This window comes from Bombina bombina, chromosome 4 (assembly GCF_027579735.1).
Source record: "Bombina bombina isolate aBomBom1 chromosome 4, aBomBom1.pri, whole genome shotgun sequence".
NCBI lineage: Eukaryota > Metazoa > Chordata > Amphibia > Anura > Bombinatoridae > Bombina > Bombina bombina.
In genome coordinates, this window is record NC_069502.1 from 938,563,274 (window position 1) to 938,583,830 (window position 20,557).

Here is a 20,557-nt window from a genome sequence, read left to right on the forward strand (position 1 = left end):
ATTGCATCATCTAATTGGAATTTTACCATGCCCCAAACTCTTAATATTACTTTAAATTTAACATGGGACCATGTTATGAATTTTTCTGTTTATAATTTACCTTTGGGTATGGGATCACAAATGAAAAAATGGTTAACTGATTCTACTATAATTTTTTCCCTGTTACAAAATCTAAAACATGTTTCTGTAGATACTAAAATTACAGTTGAACATGAACAAGGAATTTTAAAATCAGCCACTTCTAGTATTTTACAAGATGCAAATATATCTTGGTGGGAATCTGTATTTGGATATAGTAGTACAGCTACTCAATTTTTTAATATTATGTTACACCCTGTTATTGTTTTAAGTATTGTTCAAATTTTTATGTTTATTTTTATGTGTGGTTGTGTTTGTTATCAAAAGCATTTAAACAAAAAATTAGTTAGACAACTTACAACCCTAGAACATCTTAATTCACAACAAAAACGTTATGTACCTTTATATTCTGCTTATTCAGTTTCGCTTGATACAACTAGGCTTCCTAATCCAATTTGACTGACATATAGAATAATTTGATATCAATATTGTATACTTATACTTTATTTTTAAAAAAATTTTAGGATACTCCTATCTCTCTCTTTTCTTGGTGTCTGGATGGAATTCTTTTGATTTGCACTTGGGCTCTTCTGAATTGATCTGCCTGACTACTACTGGACATGCTGAGGCCTTGTGACAAGTTTACCTATGGTTGCTGCAATCGTTACCTGCAACTAACTGTGTCGTCTACTTGTTTCACCCTATGGTTCTTCCTTGGCCTTTTCAGTGGTTATATACACTATTGTTCCTGTTTGTAAGCACTATGAAGATTACACATGTTGTATTTCTTGATGGAACTGCTCCTACAGACTTTATTGCTTTCAATTCTGCAACAAATGTATCTTACTACTAAGGTAGTTATGAACTGAACTTTCTCTGCAATGACGCTGCTATGGATCTGATTCCTTCAATCAAGACTTGAACATCTTTACCTATGAACTATGTAATTATTGGAACATTCTTTATAGTAGTGTATGACGTCAAATCCACTGTCTATTGTTTGAAATATGTCTGGTATATGTCTGGTAGTTTCTTCTGTGTTGGCCCTTAGTGTTTAATCATTGGGATTGTGTCTGACATAAAGAAAAGAAAGTGGGGGAATGTGGAGTTATAAAATCATGATTAGAAAAATATACAATTTCAAAGAAGAATTACACATTAAATATGTTATTCATAGATAAAACATTTAGATATAAATTAAGATATAGAATATGGAAGAGTTATAAATTAAATTAACTTAGATAGGATTAGTCAGTTTAGTTAGTAATGGGTTAAATAGTGTTTTAAAGACAATGTATTTAAAACTGTGACATTTACATTCAGTTGCTGTTGTCAATCAAAACACCTATACTGCTAGCTAGACACATAGTATTATTAACACTATAATACACTGCGCATGAACAAGTTAAAATAGTATTTTCTATATGTCAGCCAAAATTATAAAGTCTTTTAAGGAAGTTAAAATATACAAAGATAGCATTTTCATTTATGGTATGCTTTGATTTCATTGGCTTAAAATGTGTATATAAGCTTTGCCTATGTATGAGGCTATTGTTATCTTCTGCCTTAAGATCTCGAGGTATGTAATTAATCTTGCTGTGATTAATAAATAGTTTATGTCAACTAATATTTGATAAATATGAGTATTAATTTAATCTGTTAGATAACCCAGATTAAATATTTGTCTATAGTTAGGGTTTTGTCTAGCCAAGGCATATAAAGTCATATAAGAATAATTCTTACAAGCATCTCATTTTTATCTTCTTTTGCGAGAATCATACATATACATCTGTTGCTAAACACTCATTTAGTGACAGCCCTTAGACTAGAGAGGTATATACGACAACCGCTACAGAACTTGCATATGTGACAAAAGGAGCAACTGCTCCCCCGTTCACTTTACCTGTCCTGGAACTTCCAGCACTCTCTACCCCGCCTCTTCTGTCGGGGTCCCTGACGTGCTGTCCCCTGCCGGGCTGGCACTTGCGAGGGTGAACCCCCCCTCCAACCCCAGTTTGGACCACAGGTGCATGTCCTGTGTACCGAAATGCAATAACGCATTGCCCACCATCTTCCTATGAAAAGCCATGTCGTATTCACCCATTCCCCTTCCTTAAATCTAGTATGAATTTCCTCTATGGTATCCTGATACTTAAATAAGTTATGCCCCTGCAGGGGCCACTTATCTACAAAGCATGCTGCCAAAACCCTGAAGCATTTCAACCATTCCTCATAGGTCTCAGGCATGTGCACCTTCTTAGGGCCTGTGCCGTTGGCCGCCCTAGCTTTTGCTCTAGACGCATCCAGAGAGAGCTCGAATACATTCACGTATCGCCCCTCCTGGATTTTCCTAATGACCTTCTGCTTGAGATGGCCATACAGGGAGTGCACCAGACAGGGATAGGTATCCCCCTGCGCAGCCACCTTCCATGGAACCTGCCCTGCGGGAGGTGTGATGCTCCCTAGCACTGACGTCCACGCTGGCACTCCCGCCAAACCTGAAACCCCAGCCTTAGCCTTCTCATGCCCGGCCGCCATTTTTTTAATCTACCTAAACATTCTCTGCTGCCCCTTACCCACTAGCCCCATGTCCTCCCCACTTTCTGAACCACCAGTACACTTGATGCTCCGGTTGCCATAGCTCTTGAATCTTTTTCTTGAACCTGTGGAGACAAAGCAAATTGGGGAGTACTCCGGTCCATGAATGAGGCCTCAAAAGCGAAACTCGCATTCATCTCCCCCCTGACTTCCCCCAACATTCATACCCAAAGCCGCTGAAACAGCCCTCCTGATAATCTCCTCTTGCCCCGGACGTGCACACTGAACCCAGGGGGGGGTGCTTAAGACCAGATTGAGCATGCATATCCGCACCCTGGCCTGCATTAGGCCTAAGCATCTGATCACCATGCGCAACATGCCCCCTTTTGCCATCCTGGGCACCATGCATACCCACATGTGTCATCCCCGCATGCCCAACCTCCCACCTCACAGTCTCATCCCTTATATTCATCCCCCTAGTAACAGCCACCGGTCCGGGTGACCCCCTGCATCCGCACACATCCTCGTGGGCCTCTGCACTCTCCCTTGGGCCTAACATGCTCCTCATGTCTCCATCTGTCATGCTCCGGAGGCTATTCACCCCTCCTACTAAATAAATACTGCCTGATCCAGAACCCAGTAAGTGCTTTGGTGCCACAGAGACCAGCCCCTTGCCTTTTAAGGCCCCCACCGCTATCCGGAGACTCCCCAACTTACCTTGGGTGCTCCGGTCGTGTGGACCATGATCTGGGCCTCTGCCCCTTCCCCCAAGATGGCGGCCTCGATCCTCCTCACTGGAAGATCTTGAGGAGGAAGTCTCACAAGAGCCGCCATGTGAAGGGGCGTGGCCTGACTCACTAGATGCTACCGCCTGCGTACTAGGCCGCGACCTGCCGCCCACCTCACCAACGGCCCCTGGGACCTCCTGAACCTGCGCAAGGCCGGTCGGGTCCATCACTACAGCTAGTGACTGCGCAAGAGTCAAGACAGCCGCCATCGTCACTGGTGGCAAGGTAGGCAACAAATTGGTCATGGCCCCCCTAACTGCCCTCCCTGATCTGCCTGACAAGCCTGAATACCTTGGGGGGCTGCCTGACTACCACGGGGGTCTAAGGGGGAAACTGGTCCTGAAAGAAAGGGCTGCAACATAGGGCCTGGGCCTACCTCTTCACCCACAGTACCCTGGGCCGGCATGCTTGGGCCTGCCTCCCCACCACCTGCTCTCTTTTCCTTATTGAAACTTCTACTAGGGGGTGTTTTCAGGGGTGTGGGGTGTACCGTCTCATCAGAAAGATGATCCTCTCTTTCTCTTGCAGGTCCCTTCTTCCTGGCAGTCATTTCCACCACTTCACAGTATCTCTTCGGTGGCATTGCCTTCCTCCTGGCTCTCTCCATCATCCAAACTCTGCACAGGACACAAAGAAACGTTCTCCTTGAAGTCTGGAACATGAAGAGGCCGGTATCACTGCTGCAGGACCCTATAAAGGTAAGCACAAACACCCGCCTCCACACTTGCAACATTGTAACAACACAATCTAGCATCCTCCAGACTTCAAGTTGGTAATCCCTTAATGTTGTTCCAGGCCCACTAGAGGACCCTCCACTATCAAATACAACATTTTAACAGTGGGCGAAGTTGCTTTCCCTCTAGGCTAAAAGTATTTAGTTCTTCCCTGCAGCCGTGAGCCTGTGTCTTCCTCAGCAAGTCAGAAGTACTAGACCCTCATCTACTTACCACTTAACTCCAGGCTTGTCAAACAGCCCACCCATCCGCTGACTTTTCATCTGCACTTCTTTCTGAAGATACTTTTGCCTTTGCTGAATTTGTATTTCTAAGAAGTATTATAATTCTAAGTTATTTGTTATGATGGCAGATGTATGTCAGGCTAAACAGTTTTTCATTACTAATGAGCAGAATCTGTAACAAAGAGGAATTTTTTTTAGGTTATTGGCTTGTTATTGGCCAAGTTATTAAAGGGGCAGTAAACTTACATACTAATGGCAGAATTATATAACATTAGCTTACCGGCACATTTATACTTTCAATTATTTCAGAGAAATTATATGTAAAACCCTCCTTTTACCAGAACGTTTCTCTTTGCTCTACTGAGCGGGTCTGGTTTTTCCACAGCAGGAGCGAGCTACATTCATTTTAATGGCGCAACCGGGCACACTGTGACTAGACAGTGTTGCTGGATGCGTTTGGGAAAAACCAGACCCACTCAGTGATAACTTTTACTAGAAGCATTTTTGTCAATTCATGAAAATTATAAGTATGTTTCTATTCAAATATGTAATTCATCTATGTGCAGTTAAATTTTGACTGGAATGTCCCTTTAAGAAATAACAACCTTTGAGTGCCTCTAACAACGCCACCATGTACTTTCAGCCTGAGTATAATATACCTCCTATATTTGCAAGAGGCTTTCCATGATAGGGAGGTAAGGGGTCTTGTGGGTGATCCACTAGTGTTTTGTGGGTGGTGTCATGACAGAGTATTGTGTGGGTGTGTCATGTATGGAATATGGCTATGTTGTCCTAAAAATAGGAATGGATATGGATTAATTTGGTGTCCTTTGTTGAAAATCATGCCTTGATAGGCTCAGGAACAGCAATGCACTATTGAGAACTAGCTGGTGATTGGTGGCTACACACAAATGCCACTTGCCATTGACTCACCATATGGGTTCATCTAGGGTACAGTAGTGAATTGTTGCTTTGGAGCTGACTCTATGAAAGCAGCAGTTCAATCATAAAATGCTCAAAAACAGTATTTTTCAACTCCTGTCCTCAAGGCACAGAACCAGGCCAGGTTTTCATTATATATGAACTGGAGCATAGTTTCTCAACCGTGGTCATCAAGTATCCCCAACAGGCCAGGTTTTCATAATAGCTGAACAGTGCAGGGAAATAATCAGCTGATGGATGAGAGCAGGTTAGTAACTATGGTGTTACTGATCAGCGGATTACTTCACCTGTGCACTGGTTCAGCTATAATGAAAACCTGGCCTGTTGGGGGTACTTGAGGAGTGGAGTTGAAAAATACTGAACTAGATCACAAGTAAAATAATCAGCTGATCAGTAACCATGGTAACCTGTTCACACCCACTAACTGATTATTTCACCTGTGCTCTAATTCAGATATCATGAAAATCTGGCACATTGGTGAGCCTTGAGGACTGGAGTTAAAAAACAATGCTCTAAAACATCAGAATGTTTTCTTTTTTCCACTATGTCCCTATTAATGTGTGCATTCCGTTAAGGTGTGTAGTGGGGTTTGGATATGTGTGCATGCTTTGTGTTTTTTGTGTGTATATTGTGTCTGTGTTGTGAACACAAATTAAAACACAGTGATGGCTTTTTATAGACAGTACAGAAATATAACAAAGATAGAGACACTTAGACTTGTGGAGAAATGCCTCAGGCTTTTCTTATTCAGGAATCTGCCTTAGAAGAAAGAAAAACTGTTGAATGGGCCTCTTTATGAATAGAGCGGGGGGGGGGGAGGTGTTATTACATTAAGATAATCAGCATATCCAGTAGGTGGTGTAAATATGCTTCTGTAAAAGAAAAAACAGCATTTTAATACGTCGTCTTTTTTTCTTACAAAAAAAAAAAAAAAAGAGAGAGATGCTTATTGTACAACCAGGAAATGAGAATCATTTGAGATTATACAGCTTGTAGTGGCATTGTCAAATACAGACATTAGAGACCTGGGACTATACTGGCAAATGGCTTCTGAGGAGCCTCTCTCTGACAGTAAGGCTATTTAACCTGTTATATAAGTTGCTATCATGTAAATAGGATGTGTATTTTTAAAATGATATTTCATTATGAGTTAGGTTTCCCCTTTGTACTGCATTGCAGACCTTTTTAACACAGAACAAGTTTTAGCCTTTTAATAGACAATAATAATAAGGAAATTAGGGAGCGATTCAAAAGTTTTCAAATCTTATTCAAAATGTGTTGTTTTCCGATGTTAAGAGTCAATACCAGGTTTCTTTGCAAATTAGTCAATTGTTCACTGCATTTTAAAAAATGATACCACTAGCAGGAGTCTTGGTGTAAAAATATACAGCTGGTTGGTTTATCTAAGTACATTGTTTAACACACTGGCTCATAACATTTCTATTCAATGCTAATTTTAGGAAAGCAAAATCATGTATTAAGTTATTTGACTTATTAAGCAAGCAGCATCTGGGGCCCGTTTGTTTAGATGATCACCATATTTTTTTATTGTTGTTATTTCTTATAGTCAGAGGCTGTCAATTTGAATACAGAGTGTGTGTGTGTGTGTATATATATATGTGTGTGTGTATTTATATGTGTGTGATTGTAATGAGTAAGTTTAAGTTCTGACGGATGATTTGTTTTCACACACACACAGAACCATGTTGCTAATATACGTTTTTAAATAGCGCATGCAACACTGAAAAAGAGGATACTGTCTCTGTATGTTTTACATATCTCAAAAGATCACTAGACTGCTTGTCAGAGCTTGTAGATGATATTTTTTTGGTTGGCCCTGAATCTTACAAAATGTAGCATTTAATAAGATATATATACAGTGCTTTTTGTAAAAGAAAAGGTGCCGGTAGTCAGAAAAAAGGTGGCGGCACTCACTGATTTTGATTGATATATTCTGCCCAGTAACTTTATTAGTATTATTATTATCGGTTATTTGTAGAGGGCCAACAGATTCCGCAGCACTAACTTTGAGAAAAGCAAAAGGACAAGATTATTTACAATATTTGATACATTTTACAGCCCCCTCTTGTGAAAAATAGAGTATTTACATGATGATTACAAATATTACCTCTTATGAGTTGTCAGAGGTGGGGGTACTCAGTACCGGTGAGTACCCCACAAAAAAGCCCTGTGTGTGTATATATATATCATTAAATTGTTCATTTGCAATCTACACAAAATGTTCATTTGCTCAAGTTTTTGTTTGTATCTGAAATCTATTAGTTTGTCTTATGGCCAGTTTCCAGAATATAGGGTTATCCAGGGTACTGGAGCCACAATTAAGTATTCCATTTATTTGACAAAAAAGAATGGTCTTGTTCTCAGCTTAGCCTTTTCCAATGTATATACTTAGTTGTGTGTATAGGTTAATAGGACAAGTACACTCTCACGAACAGTATCACGATTTGCCAGGGTGCATGAATGTGGTTAATAATAGCAAAAGATAGAAAACAGCACTCTCTGGTCTTAAATACAAAGGTTGTTTTATTTGTAGTGACGTTTCGGGGAAAGCTTCCCCTTCCTCAGTTGTGTGTGTGTATATATATATATATATATATATATATATATAGTAATATGTGTGTATTTGTTGTAGGTAACACTTGTTTTTATTTAAGAATTATCAAATGTATTGATGGCCTTGCATGAGAATTTACTAGAGCTCTTCCTTTAGACACAGACCATAACTGCAAGCTAAGAAACGGTGATCTTAAAGGGACATAAAAGTGCAAAAACTGATCTAATGTGGTAGAGCATTTTATTAAGCATTGTTGCTTGCATATAGCTAATTGTTTTATCTCTGCAAAAGTGTTAAACACATAGTTAAAGTCAGCCATGCACTATTGGGATATAGCTGAAGAAATCTGATGAGCAATTGACAAGAGGCATATGTACATACATAGCCACCAATTACCAGCTAACTCCCAGTAGTGCATTGCTGCTCTTGAGCCTACCTAAGTATATTTTTCTATAAAGGATGCCAAAAGAAAAAGTAAATATGATAATACAGGTATAAGTAAATTGTCTAAAGTCACTTAAAATCTGAACCATTAAAGTTTAATTTTGACATTTATGTTCCTTTAGGCCATGGCTGATTAGTCCATGATGATCGACAAGCCTTTCTCTTACACAGTTGGTTGTGTGAGAGCGGTGGCTTCACTAGCTCTTGCTTGTGCAATTATAAATGTGGGTGGACAGGTTCCCTAGATGGGGACATTTTCTGTCACTGTTTACTAAAATGGGGACAAAGTAAACAATGTATTGCAATTTAATTCTAAACATAAGGGGAAAATATAAATAATTGCTCTTACTGAGGAGGAGTGTTTGCTTTAATAGACATCCACAGACACCTCTTTTTAAGGTTTTCTACTAAAAGGATATTAAAGGGATATTAAACCCAACATTTCTCTTTCTTGATTTACCCCAGGACTGGTGTAAAGCTGACAGGAAGCTATAGACCAGTTAGTCTGACATTGTTAATGGGCAAGATACTTGAAGCAATTATAAGGGTTTATATTGAAGAGTATATTCATGTAAACAAGATTATGGGGCCGATTTATCACGTCCCGAATGGGGCCGTATACCCCGGTCTTAAGACCGCTGCTCCTTACCTCTGAGGCTGCGGACATCAATCCGCCCGATCGCATACGATCGGGTTGATTGACAACCCCTGCTAGCGTTCACCAGAACTGTTTGTGCGATGATAAATGCCAACAGTGTATGCTTCAGAATTTATCGATGTCTGGCGGACATGATCGCTAAAGTGAATCATGTCCGCCAGACAGATGATAAATCGGCCCCTATGAGTTCAAATCAGCATAGTTTTATGAGAAATAGTTCATGTCAAACTAATCTAATTAGATACTATGAGGAAGTAAATAAATCTATAGATAAAGGGGGATCAGTAGATGTGGTATACTTGGATTTTGCAAAGGCGTTTGATACAGTACAACAAGAGAGATTAATGTACAAAATTAAGGGACTGGGAATAGCTGAAAATGTTAGCTCATTGATAAATAACTGGATAAAAGACAGGGAGCAACGAGTTCTTGATAATATTTTTATTTATGACTTGGAGCAAGGATTAAATAGCAACATCTCTTTTTTTGCAGATAATACAAAGTTGTGGAAGGTCATTAGGTCAGTGCAGGATGAAATTTCTTTGCAAGGGGGTTTACAAAAATTTGGAAGAACGGGTTGGTAAATGGAAAATGAGATTCAATACTATATAAGCAGGCAACCTATTATTTAAATTGGACTAGGAATTGTGGTGTACTTATAAATAACAAGCTAAAAATGGGAGCACAATGCAGGGCAGCAGCTTTTAAAGGGAACTCAAGTCTAAATTAACTTTTATGATTCAGAAAGAGCATGCAGTTTTAAGACACGTTCCAATTTATTTAAATTATCAAATTTTGCAGTCTTTTTATATTCACACTCCTATTGAGCATGTGCACAAGCTTACAGGGTATACGTATACTAGTCTATGATTTGCTGATGTCTGTCACATGATTCAGGGGGCCGGAAAATTGGAGAAAAAATACATTTGCCAGAAAAAAATCTACTGCTTATTTGAAATTCAGAGTAAGTGATATTGTATTGTCTTTTTATTGTGCACTTGTTAATTGTGCAATTCTACTGTATTTAGTGATCCTTTAAGGCTAATAAAATACTAGGCAAAGAACAAGAGAAGGGGTGGCAGACACTACAATGGAACCAAATGGAATTAAAAACAAAATATTTTATTTCAAATATCATTGACAGACATGGCAGGAAACAGGTGAGCAAACAGCCTGACGCATTTTGCGCCCCCTAGAGGTGCTTATTCATACACTTAATTATGTGAGTCTACTGCATTTAGTGATCCGTTAAGGCTAATAAAATACTAGCATGTATCAAAAGAGGCATTAAGGCAAGGGAGGAAAGCATAATTCTGTCTCTATATAAATCCCTGGTAAGACCTCACCTTGAGTATGGAGTGCAGTTCTGGGTACCAATCTCATAAAAAGACATTGCACAGTTAGAAAAAAAATCAGATACGGGCCACAAAACTAATAAGGGGAGAGAATGTAAACTATAAAGAGATCAGTTAGCCAAACTGGGTCTGTTTTTTTTCTAGAAAAAAAGGTGCTTGATAGGTGATATAATTATTTATATAAATATATTCAAGGCCCATATACAGAGTTGGCAGAAGCTCTGTTTATTCCCAGGAAATTGTTTGTGAGAAGAGGTCACAATTTAAGGCTGGAGGAAAAGAGATTTAGGGGTCTATTTAAGAAGCTGCGGATGCTGCCTCCGACCCACTCCACTTCAGTTCCTGCTGAAGCGGAAGTTAAGAAGCAGCAGTCCTAAGACCGCTGCTCCTTAACTCGTCCGCCACCTCTGAGGTGACGGACAGCAATCCACCCGATCAAATATGATCGGGCTGATTGACACCCCCTGCTAGCGTCCGATTGGCTGTGAATCTGCAGGGGGTGGTATTGCACTAGCAGTTCACAAGAACTGCTGGTGCAATGATAAATGCCGCTGTCGGCATTTATCGATGTGCGGCGGACATGATCCACTATATCGGATCATGTCCATCCGCACATTAATAAATGGACCCCTTAATCTCCAGCAACGTAAAAGTTTTTGAACTGTAAGAGCAATCACATTGTGGAACTCATTGCCTAAGGAGGTAGTGAATGCCAATACCTTAGATGCTTTTAAACTGGCTTAGATACATTTCTGGCTAGAAACAGAATTCAGGCATGTGGTTGCTTGTGTTAAATGGGTCACATTTTTAATGGGATTAAGTTAAGCTTAAGTGGAGCTTTTATTGCAAATCAGGTATGATGTGTATAGGTTGAACTCAACAGACTTCTGTCTTCTTTCAATCTCATCTAATATTTTACTACGATTCAGATAAAGCATTCTATTTTAAACAACTTTCTAATTCACTTTAATTATCAATTTTTCTGGTTTGAAGAGCAGGGACGTATGCTTAGGAGCCGGCCCATTTCTGGAGCATTATATGCAAGCAGCTTTGCAAGAATGTTATCTATTTATTTGGAAGAGCTCTAGATGGCAGCACTATTTCCTGCCACGTACTGCTCCAGATGCCTACCTAGGTATCTCATCACAGAATATCATGGGAACAAAGCAAATTTGATAATAGAAGTAAATTGGAAACTTTTTTTAAAATGTTATGTTCTGTCTGGGTTTCAAATCCATTTAAAGGGACAGTTTGAACAACACAAAATAAGTTAAATAGATTTTTAAAAAAATATTTATAGTTTGAATGTAGGAGAAAATCACATTGTGTTAATTTTTTTTCTGTCTTCTTTTCAAGACTACTTGAAGGCTGCCTGGGTAGAATCGATGTGAATGTGCCTAGCACACATGCACTGTTACAATGTCACATAACAGGTTCCAGTTAATGTTTTATCTAAATCCACCAACCTTACCACTTGATAACAAGCACCCATTGACACTTACACAGTTAAACATAAAAGGTTGCTGAACAAGTCGCAAGTAGTGAACCAATTGCAACTTGTACAATGCTGCCCCCTGCTCCGGCGCAAACAATTGCACTAGAGCAGGGCATGTTAGTTACCCAGAATGAACCAGTGCCAGGGTTATTGATCTTACCACTTCTGAGGAAAAAGAAGCAGTTTCCTTCAACAAAGGATACCAAGAGTATGAAGCACATTTTATAATAGCAGTTAATTGGGAAGTTGTTTAAAATGGTATGCTCTATCTGAATCATGAAATAAGCTGGCATGTCCCTTTAATATGCATAAAACCCACTGATAGAATGGATCTCATTGGGCTAATCTTTTCTAATCTAGGCAGCAATAATTTCATAATGGCCTTCGTTTGATCAGTTGCAGAGCTGAAGAATGTAAAAGGTAATCTTGGTAAGGGGACTTATTTTTCAAATAAAGTAGGTTATTTCAAATATATATATCATATGGGGAAAATAGATTTAAACAGCATTTTAACATACTCTAATGACTAAACAAGTTGTTCATATGAGTAGCCATATGTGGCTTTAATGGGACAGGAAACCCCAAAATGTTCTTTCATGATTCGTATAGAACATACAATTTTAAACAACTTTCCAATTTACTTCTATTATCACATTTGTTTCATTTTCTTGTTATCCTTTGCTGAAGGAACATCATTGCACTACTGGCAGCTAGCTCAACACATCTAGTCAGCCAATCACAAGAGACGAATGAGTGCAGGCACCAATCGGCAGCTAGCTCCCACTAGTGTAGGATATGTGCATATTCTTTTTCAACAAGGGATACCAAAAGATTAAAACACATTTGAAAATAGAAGTCAATTTAAATGTGTCTTAAAATTGCATGCTCTATCAGAATCATGCAAGTTTTATTTTTCTTTCCTATCCCTTTAAGCTACTGACTTTTCCATGGTATAATTGGGCTTGATACATGACCCTTTGTTCTGACAATCTACAAGCAGCTTTAACAGCCTTTTATCTTTAGTTTTCTTACCACAAGCTAAAACTAAAATGTTCCCAGATAAGATAAAGCACAAATTCATTTTTAAGGGCCCATCCTGTCACGGCAAAAGATTTTCAAAACATGGAATATAAGACATGAGAGAAGCTCAGAGTATTTCACAAGACATGTAACACCCCTGGTTCTAGATTCATATCCCCTAACATCTGTAAAAACTAATCTGAATTTAATCATGAAATATTTATTCTGGACATGCCCCATACTATAAGTTTTCTGGGTTAGGACTTCTTACTGGTTATCTAAAATCTGAACATTACAGATAAAACCTACAACATGGCAGTATGCTTTTATTATATAGTGCAGAAGAAACACAATGATGCAGTGTAATACAACTATTTTATTAGCCAGAAAACTGATACTGACACATTAACTAAACCCCCACACCTTCAATAAACTCATAAGGCTAGTACAATTGTAGCTAAGACAGAACAAGCAGTCATGGACAAACAAATAAACAAAATATTACTAAATTGTATCCATGTATCTTATATCTATCAAGTAATTTTCAAACACAGGGATCAATCCTTTAACAAAGTATATCAAGCGATTTATCTACAAAAAATACTCTGATTTTAATTGGGAATTTGTAGGAAAAAAATTAGATAAAACTTTGTAAAGAATTCTGATCAACTCCACAGATATAGATATTGCTACCGATGATAGAAAGTGCAGTGAGATGGCGATATATTTAAAAGAGATCCGACACAATGTCAAGAATGCCGGCGAAGTATTAAACATTTCTGATATTACTCTTTAAAGGGTGTTTTACTATACATCGCAATGGGTGGCTATGCTGGCGAAATATTCCATTCAGCATCGGCACCAACATCGGTGATGTAAAGTAAATTATCCCTTTTAAATATATAGCACATAACCTAATAAATATACCTATGTATCCCTAAACCGACATAACCTACCACCGCAAACTAACCCTACATTACTTAATCCCTAAACCACCAATATTCCACCAAAATAAACGTCCTAAACTATTAAACCCTAAACCACCAATAGCATACCGTAATAAACTTCCTAACCTAATAAACCCTATACTGCCACAACCCCCCAATGCAAACACGCTCTAACCTATTAACCCCTATACCACAACAACCCCCCAACGCAAACACCACCTAACCTATTAACCCCTATACCGCGACAACCCTGAATGCAAACAAGCCCTATACTACTTAACTAACAAATAGCTTGTGCAAAGCCGCCCCCTGCAGATTCGCGGACAATCGGCCACTAGCAGGGAGTGTCAATAAATCCAATCGTATCCACCTCAGAGGTGGTGGAAGGGTTAAGGAGCAGTGGTCTTAAGACCGCTGCTTCTTATCTCCTGTTTCCGGCGAGCCTGAAGGCTCGCACGGAAACAGATGCATTGGGGCTGATTGACGGCTTGATAAAAGTTACTATAGCAATAACCCTTAGAAGGGCTTTTTGTAGGGGATTGCCCTAAAGTTACTTAAAGTGAATGTAAATTTTGATGCTAAAGTGCCCGTTTTTTTAAAATTTGATTAAAAATAGGGGCACTTTAATTCATCAAAATTTACATTTCACTCCTGTTGTGAAAAAAAACCGTACCTTTTAATCTTGACCGCAGCTCCAGCTTCCCCCGGTCATCGCAAAGCCTCTTCCTGGGTCTAAAATGAGGAATCCGGCTTCCTCCAATCACGGCGTTGAATCAGACACTGATTCCCCCGGGGGGGAAGCCGTGATTGGAGGATGACCTATCCATCATTTCTGACATCAGAAATGGCTTGCGACGACCGGAGGAAGCTGAAAATGCTGACCAGTAGCGATGTCGGCAATGTTTTATAGTGTAGCGCTCCCCATTATATCCTATGGGTGACACATCGTCATTTGCTGGCACTTTGCAGGAACGCCACTTTTTTTTTTTTTAACAATATATCGGTCTGTTAATGCTTTGAATATCGGGAACTATTATCTCTGTCTCAAAAAATACATTCTAGAGTCTATACTGAAGCCCAATAACAGGATTGTTCTCAATTGCGGAATGAAGGATGTGCCAAACTGTTTCTGAATCCTTAATATAGACCTGAATTTCAAAAAATTAGGTTATTGGTCTGGAAAAAATGTATGTTGGACTGAGAATTTCTTTACACATTGTATAAAAAATAAAATACAGCAGGGAACCCATACACTTTTGTATGGAAAGTCAGTCACTAATGGCCACATTACATATGCTCAAACTCATGCTAAAGATAACTGAATAAAATAAAATTAGAAAATAATCACATTTATATTTAAAAAAAAATTACAACGTTTAGTACAACTACCCAGGCTTAAAAGAAAACTAAAGTCAAAATGATTTTTCATGATACATTTCCAACTTTAAAAAAAACTTTACCTCCATTATCAAATTGTGCACAGTTTTTTTTAACATGCACGCTTTCTAAGGCACTACCCCTTACTGAGCATGTGCAAGACTTCACAGTGTAAACATATGAGTCTGTGATTTGCTGATTGCTGTTACATGATGCAGAGAGTGGGAAAATGGAATGAAATTTGTGAAATCTGTTAGAACACATGTACAGCTCACTGGAAATCCAATGTGCTATTGCATTGTCTTTTTTATTATGCATTTGTTGATTATGCAATTCAACTGTGTTTTAATGATCCTTTATGAGAAGTGTCTGATAACAAGTTTCTGACATCTGTTTCCTGCTCAGAGGTGCTAAGGGCCATACACAAATCCTTGCAGGGACAGATGTGGCCCTCTGGCTGTAGTTTGGCAGCCTTGAAAATATTTCCTCATATTGATGTTTTATTACTCTTTGCTTAAAGGGACAGTATACTATAAAATTGTTTTTACCTTAATGTGTTTCCAATGACTTGTTAAACCAGCTGCAGAGTATAATATGTATAAGAAGATGCTAATTATGGTTCATTTTCTATTTCAAATAGATGGTATTGTTTTTTAAAACCACAACTCGTAAAAATAGATTGAGCTTGCAGGGAAATCAGATATCCTTATTTACCATTTCCCGTACACACACATGCTTCTTTATACTATCTCCATCTGCAAACCAAAGCCCAATACTAAGAGAGAACAATTGAAAATGAATATTTTATTGTTTATTTCTTCTATCTCCTACTGAGAGTGTAATTTCTTCTGCTGGCTATGTTTACACAACTTTTCTTTAGCCTATACTTAAATATAGAATATTTCTATATTTTTTATAGCTATGGATACCACAGGCAAACTCTGCTATTTCAAATGCTGAAGTAAAGTAAAAGGAGCTATTTATAAACAATTTAATACAATCCAGCAGTTAAAATGGATAATTGGAAACAAATTAAATGGAAGAAAATTGATGGTATACTGTCCCTTTAAGTATTTGCATTGAAATGATATGAAATATGAACACTAACATTTTGAAGTTTACATTAGGTTGCAGGTTGTGCATGATACACACTAGCAGCGCTGTTTTTATCTGTATGGAAAATTGTGCCTGGGTTGGAAAAAGTGTCTTGAAATTTCATCACACAAGTCTGTTGTTACAGTTCAACAACAGTTTTGACAGAAATATAAGAAGGATCTTAAATAAGCTATCAATTTGTGCTTGCTACAAGCATTTTCATAGTGATGGCTTTGTATGTAAATGCAAAATTACTGGCTGACTGTAAATGCTGAGCTTGTTGAAACCATTTTGTAATTGTTTGTGTGTAATCTGTGCCGTGTGCCAGTAGTGAACTTTACATGCAGAAATCAAGTGCGTGGCAAGTTCTTCGCATTCGCCATCATCCCTGGCCGTATGAAAGCCATGTACAAAGTGAAACAGTATGACGTCTGTTGCCGCCAACAACCATAGAAGAATTGAAGACATAGATCAGAGAGGCCTGTGCTAAAATTGATCACCAAATGCACAGTGTCATGTGGCAAGAGATTGACTATCAATATGATGATGGTGCAAGTTACTTGTGGTGCTCACACTCAGCTTGAATTATGACTGTTGTGTACACCAATACATTTTGTTGGATTGCTCTTTCATTAATGTAGCTTGAAATAGTGATAAATAATAAAGTATCCAAGTTGGAAAAATAATTTATGGACACCCTGTATAACAGCAAATGTGGAATCAGTTCCGTGTCTTAGAGTTCTGTTTCATGGAGGTTATTTGACTTCAAAGATTAAACAGGAGCAGGCTGTAGGCAAAGGTTTATTAGGGAGCATACAGGTATATCACAACAATATTAATATAAAATAAACTGCTGAGTTACGTTGAAAGAATAGTGCATTCATTTGTGTTGTTTGGAGAAGATTGGGGTATGGGAATTTTTTCACCATGTATAATCTTACTACAAGGGTACTCTTGAGATATTGCGGGTTAATTTCCATACCACTGCAATAAAGCGGATATCGTAATAAAGTGAGACACACAAATTTTTTCCCAGTGCATATAAAAGTTATGTTTACACTGTACTGTAGTCCTATAAAGTGTGCAGTAAAATTATGTCTAAAACAATGTACATGCCATAATTAAAAAATACTTTATTGCTAAAAACTGCTAACCATCATCTGAGCCTGAGCCTTCAGCAAACTGTAATCTTTTTGCTGGTGGTGTGTACATATACTGTACATAATATATAAATATATATATATATATATATATATATATATATATATACACACACATACATACATACAAGCGTAGATAGAAACGGCACACACCAACAGTTAACCACCTTGGTGCACTGCTATAATATGTATACAGGAAGTCACGTGGGACTTCACACACACACACACACACACACACACACATATATATATATATATATATATATATATATATATATATATAGATAGATAGATAGATATCCAAATTTCCAGATCTTACCCACAAGTAGAAAACTGCCTGGGTGCAACTTTAAACAACAAATAGCATCCAAAAGAAAGTGCACTCTCAGGTCTTTCATGTCCTCCGAAAACGTTACATCAATAAAGTAACTTTTGCTGTGAAAGACTTGAGAGTGCACTTTCTTTTGGATGCTATATATATATATATATATATATATATATATATATATATATATATATATATATATATATATATATATATATACACATAATATATATACATATATATACATACAGAGGGTATTTTGGTTATCCAGTTGGAATTACTCAGTGCAACTTATAACATCCAAGTGAAAGATATAACACCAACATGTCAGGCAAAAATAAAGATAATTTAAAAACAGAATCACTGAGTTGGAAAAAGGATCACCCCCTTGTGTCAGTATTTTGTTGAATCACCTTTTGCTTTAATTACAACCTTTAGTCTTTTGGGATATGTTTCTACTAACGTTGCACATCTAGACTGTGCAATATTTGCCCACTCTTTGCAAACTGCTCCAGTTTCATTACATTTGATGGTGACCGTTTGTGGACTGCAGTCTTCAAGTCAGGCCACAGATATTCAGTGGGGTTTAAGTCTGGGCTCTTACTAGGCCATGCAAGGACATTCACTTTTTTTCTCCTTCAACCACTGTGTGGTCATTTTTGCTGTGTGCTTTGGGTTAAGGTCATGTTGGAAGGTAAACCTTCTTCCCATTGACAACTTCCTGACAGAGGGCAGCAGATTTTCCTCAAGAATTTGACGGTATTTTGCCCAATCCAATATTCCTTTTATCCTGCCTGCTGCAGATAAACACCCCCATAACAGGATATTATCACCTCCATGCCTTACTGTAGGTATGGTGTTATTTGGATGGTAAGCTGTATTGAATTTCCTCCAGACATATAATTTGTGGTTAAGGCCAAATATTTAAATTTTAGTCTTATCTGACCATAACACCTTTTTCCATGTGGCCTCAGAATAACCTAGGTGTGTTATGGCAAAGCTCAGTCGTGACCTCATGTGGCCTTTCTTGAGGAGCGGCTTTTTTCGTGCAACTCTCCCATACAAGCAAAATTTGTGGATAATTTGTGATATTGTGGTCACATGCACACAATAACCACTCTTTGTCATAAATTCCAGCAACTGCTTCAGAGTTGCTGTGGGCCTCTTGGTAGCCTCTCTGAAAAGGCTTCTTTGTAGCCTCTCTGACCAGTTTCCTCCTGGCTCTTTCATTCAGTTTGGAGCGTCGTCCTGATCCAGAGAGGGTCTATGTTTGCCAAATACCTTCCACTTCTTAATAATAGACTTCACTGTGCTTCTAGGCATTGATAATTCTTTGATATTTTCTTGTATCCATCTCCTGACTTGTGCCTGTCCACAACATTATCCCGGAGATCTTTTGACAGTGCCTTGCCACCCATAGTTGATTGTTTGCTTCATTTGCACTACCAGAGACTGAGATGCTCAAGGAAAGCTATTTTCATGCTGAGCTAATCAATATGCCCACAGCTAATCACAGTTGAAGGTCAAATGGCTTTGTGTGTGCTGATGAGAAGGTGATTAGCTACACCTGATTAAGTTTACAAGTCATTTTAGGAGGGGGTGATCCTTTTTCCAACTCAGTGATTCGGTTTTTGAATTGTCTTTATTTTTGCCTGACATGTTGGTGTTATATCTTTTCACTTGCATAAGTTGCACTGAGTAATTACAACTGGATAAATAAAAATTGTGTCTTTCTTTATTTCAGGCTGCAAAGCAACAAAATGATTATTTTCAAGGGGAGTGATTCTTTTCAATACCCACTGTATATAGGTGGTGTGTACATGTTTATACATGTGTATTTATGTGTTTATATGTGTATTTATGTTGGAAAAATACACCAATAGACTTGCGTGATACAGGGTTGCTACAAACCTTCAATTTTTAAAAAACACAATATCAGGGAATCTGCAATAGAGTGAAGCGCAATAACGCACCTTAATTTGAATTGAGGACACACCTCATTTTGTTCTAATATAGGCAGGGAAATGATTACTTAATTTTGAAGATACGTAGGGGTGGGAATCTCGGGTTTAGGGACTGGTCTTGTCAAAACTCATTAGTGGGCAGTGTGAGATGCCAGGATTTATATAATAAGATTATAACAATATAATCTAATGGCATTTATCATAAGCAGTATAGCTATGCTTCAATAACTATAACATGTGGATTCATTTGGATCTGGGTTGATGGAATGATAGAGGGGAAATTGCCTGTATGTGTGTTTTTTTTATAAAGTTTTGTTTATAAACACTGTGGTCATTTTCCACCACAGCTTTGCTTTACAACTATAGGGATTAAACAACATATATAATTCAGAAAGATTTATTAATGTTTGGAACTCAAGAAGCTGTCATCATTTTGTTGTGTGTTTATTCAAATGTGTTAAAGGGACAGTAAACACCTTGAGATTTTAAAGTGATGGTAAACTTTCTCCTTTGTATAAACAGATCCGTAATGTTAGCATTATTTTAGGTGGAGTTTTATTCATCAGTTGTAATGAAGAATTGCTTTAACATTCTTTTTAATGTAGTGCTGAAATTCAAATTCCCTGCACTCCGGATGGCGGATGCCCACTTAAAAAGTAATTTTTTTGGTGAGCAAAGGGTTTGACTGTTCGCCAATTGGCACTCTAGCCATACGGCACTTTTTTTGTAGTTCAAGCACAGATTGGAGAACAGTTCGAACCGTAAGTTCACCCAAAAAATTACTTTTGAAGCGGACGGCAAGAGTATTAGAATGGTACGGCTAGATTAAAAAGTAAGT

At 38.1% G+C, this 20,557-nt stretch overlaps 1 protein-coding gene and 1 long non-coding RNA gene across 2 annotated transcripts in view; both read left to right on the forward strand.

Annotated features, from left to right (window-relative positions):
• The first annotated feature begins 256 nt into the window (after positions 1-256).
• On the forward strand, positions 257-1,705 carry LOC128657544 (uncharacterized). The gene is made up of 2 exons (XR_008402112.1): positions 257-295; positions 603-1,705. It is a non-coding gene; the product is annotated as an uncharacterized LOC128657544 (long non-coding RNA).
• Positions 1,706-6,265: 4,560 nt separating this feature from the next.
• The window catches only part of EDARADD (EDAR associated via death domain), a 177,857-nt gene continuing 163,565 nt past the window's right edge, over positions 6,266-20,557 (forward strand). The window contains exon 1 of the mRNA XM_053711919.1: positions 6,266-6,375. Within this exon, the coding sequence (XP_053567894.1) occupies positions 6,348-6,375 (28 nt within the window). The 5' untranslated portion in view covers positions 6,266-6,347. The remainder of the gene's footprint in view (positions 6,376-20,557) is intronic.